The sequence below is a fragment of the Thamnophis sirtalis genome, unplaced genomic scaffold, assembly GCF_051295495.1.
Source record: "Thamnophis sirtalis isolate CommonGarterSnake01/CBP01778 unplaced genomic scaffold, rThaSir2_p1.2 scaffold_4, whole genome shotgun sequence".
NCBI classification, from domain to species: Eukaryota; Metazoa; Chordata; class Lepidosauria; order Squamata; family Natricidae; genus Thamnophis; species Thamnophis sirtalis.
This window is the reverse complement of record NW_028261384.1, coordinates 116430161-116441438: the sequence shown is the minus strand read 5'-3', so window position 1 is coordinate 116441438 and position 11278 is coordinate 116430161. Positions and strand designations below refer to the sequence as shown.

At 37.4% G+C, this 11278-nt stretch overlaps 1 protein-coding gene across 3 annotated transcripts in view; it reads left to right on the top strand.

Annotated features, from left to right (window-relative positions):
• Positions 1-1676: 1676 nt before the first annotated feature.
• The window catches only part of TULP2 (TUB like protein 2), a 45683-nt gene continuing 36081 nt past the window's right edge, over positions 1677-11278 (top strand). The window contains exons 1-2 of one of the 3 annotated variants that reach the window (XM_014053287.2): positions 1677-1924; positions 5499-5545. In XM_014053287.2, coding sequence (XP_013908762.2) covers positions 1862-1924; positions 5499-5545 — 110 coding nt within the window. In that variant the 5' untranslated portion in view covers positions 1677-1861. Of the gene's footprint in view, positions 1925-5009; positions 5139-5498; positions 5546-11278 lie in introns of those variants that run through there. The other 2 variants (XM_014053288.2, XM_087713845.1) reach the window with 2 other exon arrangements.

Below are 11278 nucleotides of genomic sequence, written 5' to 3'. Positions count from 1 at the left end.
ATCCGTGGCAGGGTTTCCTTATAAATTTGCTTTTCAGTGAATTCAAGCAATCAATTGAAGCCTGGGTAGAAAAAATCAAGACCCAAACCTGCTCTTGAGCAGGTTCGAGGTGCATGAAAATAGAACTATCCAATAATCTGGACTACCAAAAATCCAGATAATCACTATCAGTTAAAACTAACTCTTTTCTGTCATCTAATGTGCTGTCCGGATTCTTTGCTATCGGAATAGCCCTAATTAAAAACTGCACAGCAATTTTTAAAAATTTAAATTTATCTGAAAGAAAAATCTCAAAATGGATTTTTAAAAGGTGGGCAAATTAAGATTTGGATTGTTCAGAATTCTACGTTAGGTTACGAAGAAAGAAAACATCAGGAGGGGCAGAATTTATGTTTCAAATCAATGTTTCTCAACCTTGGTAGTTTTAAGATGTGTGGACTTCAATACCCAGAATTCCCCAGGGCAGGTGAAAGAATTCTGGCCATTAAAGTTCATAGCTGCCAATGTTGAGAAATAATGGTTTTAAGCCATAGGGTCCAGTTTTTAAATGGAATCTTAGAATTAGACTTTACAATTTTCTGTTACTTCTGCAGTTCCAGGCAGGCCTCCAAGTGGGTTGTTCTCCAAAAGTTTTAGTGGGTTATTTTGTGCAGCAGATTGGGTGGGTAGGAATAGTAAAAGAATAGAAAAATACAGTACAAGTAGTCTTTGATTTATGACCACAATTGAGCCCAAAATTTTATGTTGTTAAGTGAAACATTTGTTGTTAATTTTGTCCCACTTTACGACCTTTCTTGGCACAGTTGTTAAGTGAATTACTGCAGTTGTTAAGTTAATAACACGGTTGTTAAATTAATCTGGCTTCCTCATTGACTTTGCATGTCAGAAGGTCACAAAAGAAGATCACAGGACCCTGAGACACTGCTACCATCATAAATATGAGTCATTTGCCAAGCATCTCAAATTTGAGCATGTTATCATTGAAATGCAATGGTCGTAAGTCTGAAAAACAGTATAAATTGCTTTCTTCAGTGTTTTTCTAATTTTGAATGGCCACTAAGTGAACTGTTGTAAGTCGAGGACTACCTGTATATGAAAAAAAATATATCAGCGTTCCATTTTATTTTATATCTGCGAATAATCCATTGAAAAAGCAGACCGCAAAATGGCCAAGGAACACAGAATGGAAGAGAGGAATGCAGGGATCAGTCACAGCTATGCGAAGGTGATCCAGCTAAGAGCGGTTTGTTTCAGGGGAGGGAGAGTCAAAAAGAAAGGAAAAAACAGAGAAGAAAATTGATGCTAGAAAAATGATATAATCCAAACAAAATTAGCACACGTAAGAGCCATAAAAATCAAATCACACTATATTAAAATCGGTTTTCTAAAATAGTGTTTTTCATCCTGATGACAATAACTATACTGGCCAGTATTGATGGAAACTATGAAGTGGTCCATCTGGGTAATGCCAGGTTGCAGGAAGTTAACCGTTGTGAGAGACCACCTTAGGGGAATTGTTAAAATCATTGTATAAACATTCTGGAATTCATCATTCCAGAACAGAACACCATTTTTTAATCCTTTGTAACTGGCTGGCACTGTCATGGTTACCCATTGTTCAATAAGAAAACAGTAACCTGTTTGGCAGCCCTAGCCCTAACATTAGATATACAAGTGCATAAAGCAGCTTCAATGAGTTGTAGAAATAAAAATATTAATTAGCAGGGAGAAAGTTAAGTAAAATAGCAACTTTTGAACTTGAACTGATCTATTCCCTGAAGGATTTAAAAAAACAGCAAAGGCTGCTTTGCAAAAATATATTGGCAAATACGTTTTTAGGATTATAGGATAACAAAGTGCAATGGCCATGCTCCATTGGGAAGATGATATTAGCATGTCAAAAAGGCTGAAATCTCCAGATAAGGTAAGTTAATGAAAGGGGAAAAAAGAAATACTTGTTTTTCTATTTAAGTTCAAGTACATATGGGACACTACGTAAAAGACTTATGTAGAAACAATGACTACTGTGTTCACAAAATGTACTAAGATATGTTTTTTAAGCATAATTTCTTGAATAAGCCTAGTAGTTGATTTCACACATAACGTCAAGTCATAAGCTCAGTTTACGAACCATAGTGAGTTTTCACGTTACACTGATAAAGGATAAGACATGATGTTAAGGCACAAGGTGAATTTAACTGATAACCATTTGTAAAGTTATGAGTAAGATTAAGAAAGTAGCTAGATACACTTTCTTTTTTTACTTATTCATTTCTAGAATTTGATTAAATTCTAATCAAATTAAATTGAAGAGCTCAGCAGTCGGACTGACAAAAATATGTACTTAACATGGCACAGTGTGAAACATAGAAAATCTAAATGAAGAATCTAAGTCATTAGTAGTTATGCTAGATTTTTTAAAAGTGTTAAATAAATGAACTGAAACTACATTGATCATCTTAGACCTAAGGGAAATTGACATATTCAGAGATGACATGCTTCTGAATATCACATTTTAGAGTTCAACAACAAGAAAAAAACAAGGATTTTAAGTCTATGTTTCGGAGCCTCTTTAGAGATACTGATTGGGACAGAATTATGAAGTTATAGTCCAATCCAACAATACAACTGTAATGTAAATAAAGGGAAAATATTCCTCTTGATGAAATATGGTTGAATAAATAGACAGACTACCAGCTTACGATAATTGGATACAAAACTTTAAATGATCAGAGACTTTCATATTAAAGCTTCTTTCAGACAAGCTTGGCTTCTTGTCATATCATAGAAACATATTGTTTTAGTGGCCATGAAATGTGTTGCCATTGCTATCTTCTGAGATGTTTGTTCAACGTCTTATTGGTGTATGTCACTCTGGGATTTCATGGTGGGTGTCCCATCCAAGTATTAATAAGCCATTTTTGAAAGTTTTTTTTTTTAATTGGACAGGTTTAGAACAACATTTATTGTGATTAAATCAGTGTTTTCCAAACCAGTCAAACTTGGCAACATTTTAGTTGTGTGGAGTTCACTTCTAGGATTCCTGGCTAGGGAATGGTAGGTTAGAGAATTCTGGGAATTGAAGTCCACATTTAAAATTGCCAAGGTGGAGAAACACCGGTTTAAACAGTGAAGCCAAAGACAATCTTTCCCAAACTGTGCTCTGCAACTCTGAAATTCATGGGGATTATGAGAATTTAAAGTACAGTAATAGATAAAGAAAGCTGATGATATAAAGACGTTCATGTCAGCATTTCCTGAACATTTAATATTGGGTATGAATGTGCATACAACTGGTATGGACTTTTGCCATCAACTCATTGCCTCAACTCAATTGACACCAAGCTGGTAGGAATAGCCAATACTCTAGGCTCAAGATACAGAAGGACAGACTTGAACACTGGGCCCTATCTAACAAAATGAAATTCAGTGTAGAGAAAAGTAAGGTTTTACATTTAGGCAAGAAAAATCAAATGCATAGGTACAGAATAGGTAGTACTTGGCTCAACAGTAATAACTGTGAAAGAAGGATATGGAATCCTAGTGGGCAATCACTTAAATATGAGCCAGCAGTATGCTGCAGCTGCCAAAAAAGCTAACGGGGATATAATCAAGATCATGTGAAGTGTTAATACTACTTTATAAGGTCTTGGTAAGACCACACTTGGAATATTGCATCCAGTTTTGGTCGCCATGATATAAAAAGATGTTCAGATTCTAGAAAGAGTACAGAGAAGAGCAACACCGTTGACGATTAGACTGGAGGCTAAAACATATGAAGAACAGTTGTAGGAATTGGGTATGTCTACTTTAATGAAAAGAAGGACTAGGGGTGACATGATAGCAGTGTTTCAATATCTCGGGAGTTGCCACAAAGAAAAGGGTGTCAAGCTATTCTCCAAAGCTCCTGAAGGCAGTATAAGGAGCAACAGATGGAAATTAATCGAGAACCAACTTAGAACTAAGGAGAAATTTTCTGACAGTTAAAACAATTGGAACAACTTGCCTCCAGAAGTTGTGGATGCTCCAACATTGGAGGTTTTTAAGAAGAGATTGAACAGCCATTTGAGTAGGGGGCTAAACTAGAGGACCTCCAAGGTTCCCTCCAACTGTATTATTCTGTTATTTTGCCAAAATAGTCAGTCATATTTAGAGCATCCTCTAAAGGAGATGCTGAATTAGGTCAGCTATAGAGTTGGGGAGGAAGTCTGAAAACTGAATGGAAATTCTTTGTAGGAGCAGAATTCTTGTCACAGAAGAGGCCCCTGTTTTTTCAGGAATTCCTCCCTTCCATTGCAGCCAGCTAGATTTCTTGACCCAGCATGTAGTATTTTCCCAAGTCTGCAAAAACTTCTATAGAAAAAACAAACTGGGCTATTGAGTTGTGGCAGCCTGGCTGTGTAAAAATTCAATCTGAATCCAAGCCACTGAATTGCCAATTATGCAAAGCTGCTTATATGTGCATCATGATGATTAACAACTATATGATGCTTTGAGTTCACACATGCTCATTTGCACATAATTTCTACATCTGGTTGTGTGTGCAAATTAAATCCCTTTTTGGGCCTCAATACTCTTATGCACCTTCATAGAGAAAGGCAATTAATATGCTCACATGTAGGTGACTGAACATATGCCTGCAATTGTTTTCCCCCACTATTTGCATAAGTAAGATCTTTTGCACAACCAGGGATATTAATTATCTAAATAAAATGTACCCACGTGGATTTCTGAAGCTAATCACTCACTTACCCACTTTCTCTCTTACTTTTAAGAATATTCAAACAGGGTGTAGAGAAACATGTGCCTACCGGCAGAGCCTACAGTACGCCTTTATATATGCAAACTTCAAAGTCTCCATAAAGAAGACTCTAAGGCAGCCACAAGACCTGGAGACTTAAGACAGACAAAGCTGATTAAGCAAGAGAGAATGCGATGCCGGTTTTGGTGGGAGAGGAGGAGGAGGGACCATCCACTGCCCTCCCACTGAGCCAGCTGCAATTTGAAGGCAACGTCAGAACTGAGAGAGAGAAAGAAGGGAAGGGAGAGAAAGAGGGGGAAAAATGGGAGGGAGGGCAGGATCTAACTTCAAGATTTGAGATTTGAGAACTGGGATTACTGGATACTATAGAACGAGGGTAAGTAAAAAGGGAGCCTGACTTTTTCTGGGATTGGATATCATTCTGTTGTGTTGATCAGTTAGCTTTGTTTGCATTCCATAGCAAACTCTGGAATACAAATGTTTGAAACATGTTTTTAGTGTGCGTCAAAAGTGGCTGAGCACAGAAGCAATAATGGATTCTGGAGCTTTGTAACACAGGAACAAAAAAGAAAGAGAATTAAGAAAGGACTTCTTGCTCCAAAGAGGAGTGGAGTTCAGTGATTTAGAACAGAGGCACTTTCGGAGTCAGAGTTCAAATTGCTGGGCCATACTTAAAGGTGCAAGAAAACTATTTTGCAAAATATTCTTAAATATCTTTCTTTTCCCCCACTTTCAGTTGCAGTTGGAGCCTATTTTAGTGCAGTCATCTCCGAGACACAAGTTGTAAGTTACAGAGAACATTCTTTCCATATATGTGTGTGTGTGAGTGTGTGCCTCTGAGATTTTATTCATGTTAATCTCTAATACCCTGTCCATCTTGGGATAACCACAGATGCCTGAAGTGGACAGCCCTGCTATTACCAAACCTTCATGCGTTTAATCCACACTCTTAGTCTTCTGAGGTCATGTTTTTTTAAAGACTTCTAACGACAAAACTGGTTGCGCTGTTGCGAAGTCTGCCATCTAAGACCGAAATGGGCAGATTTCAGACATGTAGAATCTGCTGAGCTTTTTACTCAAATCCTGAGATTTATAAGTAGAATCAGAAAAGAAACCTCTGATTCAGGCAAAGGGATTCACAGCACAGAAGGAATAGGGAGGGCACTTTGGAGCACAGCAGAATTCCAGTCTAGTTTTTATCAATCCAATCTTTATAGTTATTAAGGGTATTTTTATTGGCAATCTCATTTAGGAGGAGCGAAACCTCTTTTATTGTTATTTTTAGACACTGGAGATTAAAAACTTTCATAACCTTCTGGATATGTATGTATGTATGTATGTATGTATGTATGTATGTATACATACATATACATACATACATACATACATACATACACACATACAGACACACACAGACATACAGAAGATATATATACACAATATATAGAAGATATACACACACACACACACACAATATATATATACACACTATAAATACACACACACACACAATAGATAGATGATAGATAAATAGATAAATGCAGTATGGGTAGACATATAGGGATTACAGGGTCATAAAAAGGGAGTTTTTAAAATATATACGAATGAAGTAGGCTGTTGATTCTTCAAGCTTCAGTGTGAACTATACTGCATTTGTAGTGATTCTCCAAGATTGGAGATAACTTATTGACTATTATCAACAATACAATCCTAGGTTTTTCCAAGTCGGTGTAGTGGGACCATTGCCTGCGATGTTGTTGAGCTCTTGATACAATTTTCCTGTGAGGCAAAATATTCTTCCTCACTTCTTAATATATTTAGTCCTCTGAAACAGTGTTTCTCAACCTGGACAACTTTAAGATATATGGGCTTCTCAAGCATGGCTGGCTGGGGAATTCTGGGAGTTGAAATTCACACATCTTAAAGTTGCTGAAGTTAGAAGGATGCCCTTAGTTGGTGCCAGAATAACAGAGAAACCGAGAATAAGTTGAGGCGCTGGTGGAGAGAAGACGAAGGAAATGTCAAGGGTCACAATGACAAAGTGTTGCCAGAGCATGTTTGTGCAGCAGCTGGATGCCTGTGGGGGAAAGCCTATATGCAGTATTAACGGTACTAAGCTTGATAAACCAAGCCTGACACAGCATAAGGTACCTTTGTAAATCTTTCTAACATCTATAGTCAGAGATCTAATGTGATTGCTGAAGATAAAAACTAGGTCTTTGGGCTAAGTTAGGAAAAGCACTGGAGCAAAAAGTAATTGCCTTTTCCTCTACTTTCCCACACCAACTCACTATTTATCCACAAGAAAAAAATGTCACAATTTTATGCTTTTCTCTATCCTGAATTCTTTTATTCATCATGAAAAGGTCTTTTTCACTATTAGCCTTAGCTTCCAGCTTTCTGCAATTGTTAATACTGAATTAGGTAGAAATAGCCTGAAATCTTAAACCACTAAATTCTTTCTTTTTTAAAAAGGGTCAGTTGAGTTCCCTGATTGTTTGTTTTTTAAAAAAGAAAATGACTATCATATTGGCAATCCCATTGTCTCTCCAAAGTGTTTGAAGTACATTCTTCCAAGCCAACCCATATGAGAGGTGGGACTGATTAATGATTTTAGGATTTGCAGTTCAGTTTATTTTTCTTCTTTATGGATTTTTGCTATGCATTTCAAACCTATTTAAATTGAAAATGTTTGCTAGTTCGAAGAAATACTAATAATAATTAATGATACATTACAAATTAGAATTATTTCTATCTCTGGAAGCTACTATTTAAGAGTTCCTGCAAACCTTTTGTTATTGAATTACAATAAAAAGGAAGCATTTAGAGCTATTTTGGAGAACCCTTCCCTTGTAATTTATAATAAGAAACGTGAAGGAGAAATGGAATGAAATTCATTTTTTATAGATTACAAATCCCATCAAACTAAGTACATAGTAAAAAATGTAATGCAGGGAACTGTCAGAGTCTCTTATAATGTTGTAGATTGGGATGATAATAAAGGTTCCCCTATTTTACAATTTATGTTAACTCTCTAAAGGGCTGCCCAACCTTGGCAACTTAAAACTCTCGAATTTCCCAGCCAGATTAGACACCCATGCTCTAAACAAAACAAAAGAAAGAAGAGCAAATTAATTGCTCAAGATAAGTGAGCACTGGGCAACAATAGTCAACCTTGTAAAAGTTTTGGTTTCCAGCTCCTACAATCCCTTAATAATTATCAAAGTTGCTGGTGTTGGTGGGAACTGAAGTCTTCAGTGACGTTATTTTATACAGAGTTAATTGGTATCCATCTGTAGATCTCAGCCACATTCTGGGACAGCTGCTAAATTAATGAGAAAGGATTAAAGCTCTCCTGAGTTTTCCCCCCCTAAATGATTAGATTCAATGATTCATTCTCCCTGCTTCACAAAACTCCTCAAAATCTCTTATGGCAGTCTTTCTGGGCCAAAAATATTCTCCAGGATTCACTTATGCTAGGATCCTGGTTCATTTAGTAATATATACCTAGAGTTTATAAAGTCATCTTAAGTAAAGGAACAGATATTATATACAAGAACATCTGTTAGAATCCTCCCACAGTTGAAATCCTTCTGTAAAGATTTGTTCTAGCAACTTCTTAGCTTCAAAATTAATCTGAACAGGAGTCACATTGCCTTTGTCAGGAATTGCTGTGATAGATTGTAGTGGACTGTAAAAACTTGATTAATGTTTGAACTTCTGCTTTGAGCATTTTCAACCAACAAATCAAATTTGAATAAAGGGAATATCTGGTTTATCACTACACAGGAATTTTCATGGTGGAAATTAAAAGGGTGAATATGTCAATTTTCACAACTTCTTCACTTCACTGAATTTCTGTTGGATTGTTCAATTTGTATTAATCTGAAGCTGATTTTCTTTTGGGCCACCTAAATAACTTCAATTAACTCTCTTAGCTCCAAAAATTATAGAGAAGAGGCAGATCCAAGGAGAAACATGTATGAATATATATGTACTAGCTGAATACCCATGCTCTGCTATGAAACTATTTGATTGGACTTGATAAATGGACACATAGCTTGAAAATAAATGTGTACCGGTAGTTATGATTGGCCTCTCCTATCCCTTCTCTCCCTCAGGTTTGCCCCACAGAGGTCTTTCCTATCTTATCCCTTTCTTTCCCTTAGTTTAACTCCTTAGCACCAGAGCATTTTTCAGGTGGAGAGCAGAATATCTAACTCTTTAGCACCAGAGCATTAAAAATTCTATAAGAAATACTATTGATCTGATTGTCATTTCGAAAAATCCTTTCTTAGTGAACACCTAGAGGCCAAGAGGAACATACAGGTGAAACTCAAAAAATTAGAATATCATGCAAAAGTTCATTTATTTCAGTAATGCAACTTAAAAGGTGAAACTAATATATGAGATAGACTCTTTACATGCAAAGCAAGATAGTTCAAGCTGTGATTTGTCATAATTGTGATGATTACGGCTTACAGCTCATGAAAACCCCACATCCACAATCTCAGAAAATTAGAATATTACATGCAATCAATAAAACAAGGATTGTACATAGAACAATATAGGATCTCTGAAAAGTATAAACATGCATATGTACTCAGTACTTGGTTTGGGCCCCTTTTGCAGTAATTACTGCCTCAATGTGGTGTGGCATGGAAGCTATCAGCCTGTGGCACTGCTGAGGTGTTATGGAAGGATGCTTCAATAGGGGCCTTCAGCTCTTCTGCATTGTTCGGTCTCATGTCTCTCATCTTTCTTTTAGCAATGCCCCATAGATTCTTTATGGGGTCCAGGTCAGGTGAGTTTGCTGGCCAATCAAGCACAGTAATCCCTTGGTCATTGAACCAGGTTTTGGTGCTTTTGGCAGTGTGGGCAGGTGCCAAGTCCTGCTGGAAAATGAAGTCAGCATCCCCATAAAGCTCATCTCTGGAAGGAAGCATGAAGTGCTCCAAAATCTCCTGGTAGATGGCTGCGTTGACCTTGGACTTAATGAAGCACAGTGGACCAACACCAGCAGATGACATGGCTCCCCAAATCAACACAACTGTAGAAACTTCACACTGGACTTCAAGTATCTTGCAGTGTGTGCCTCTCCATTCTTCCTCAATACTCTGGGTCCTTGGTTTCCAAATGAGATGCAAAAGTTGCTCTCATCAGAAAAGAGGACTTTGGACCACTGAGCAACAGACCAGGTCTGTTTTTCTTTAGCCCAGGTAAGACGCTTCTGATGTTGTTTGTTGTTTAGGAGCGGCTTGACAAGAGGAATACGACACATCAAGCCCGTGTCCAGGATCCATCTGTGTGTGGTGGCTCTTGATGCACTGACTCCAGCCTCAGTCCACTCCTTGTGAAAGTCCCCAACACTTTTGAATGGCCTTTTCTTGACAATCCTCTGCAGGCTGTGGTCATCCCTGCTGTTTGTGCATCTTTTTCTTCCACACTTTTCCCTTCCACATAACTTTCTATTAATGTGCTTTGATACAGCACTTTGGGAACATTCAACTTATTTTGAAATTACCTTTTGAGGCTTTCCCTCCTTATGGAGGATGTCAATGATGGTTTTCTGCACAACTGTCAGGTCAGCAGTCTTTCCCATGATTGTGATTCCTACTGAACCAGACTGAGAGACCATTTAAAGGCTCAGGAACCCTTTGCAGGTGTTATGGCTTAATTAGCTGATTAGAGTGGGACACTTTGAACCTAGAATATTGCACCTTTTCACAATATTCTAATTTTCTGAGATTGTAGATTTGGGGTTTTTCATGAGCTGTAAGCCATAATCATCACAATTATGACAAATCATGGCTTGAACTATCTTGCATGTAATGAGTCTATCTCATATATTCGTTTCACCTTTTAAGTTGCATTACTGAAATAAATGAACTTTTGCATGATATTCTAATTTTTTCGAATTTCACCTGTATGTGCCAAATTTCAAGTTTGTAGGCTTTACGGTTCTGGAGATTTTGTGATGATGCATGAGTGGTATTTCACTTTTATAGAGAGAGAGATAAGGGAAATTCAAAATACATTTGGAGACATGGTAAAAACAATGTGAAACTAATGAGAACAGAACAGCAATTCTTCGATCTCTGTTCAGTGTTTGGATTGGGCTGCTAATAATTACTCCTGCTACTAATTTCTCTCCTGTGCCTTTGAGTTCATCTTGACTCCTGGCAACTGCCTAGATGTGTCCCTGTAGTTTCCTTGGCAATATTTTCAAAAGTGAGTTGCTATTTCCTTCTTCCTAGGGCTGAGCCTGAGAGAGAGGGACTGGCCCCAAAGTCTCCCAGCCTAAGCTTGGTATGTTTAACCACACACCAAAACTCACACTCTGCAGTAAACTGGACTGCAAAATACCAGATGATCCTCTCTGGCAAAAGAGAGTTAAAGGAATTTCCCACATATTATCAAGCTTTTGGCAGCTAATTCTACAGAAAGCAAGATCTTTCCAGGGTGCCTTTTCACATTATGCAATTAAAAGTTACCAAATTTTCACTAATGGGAATA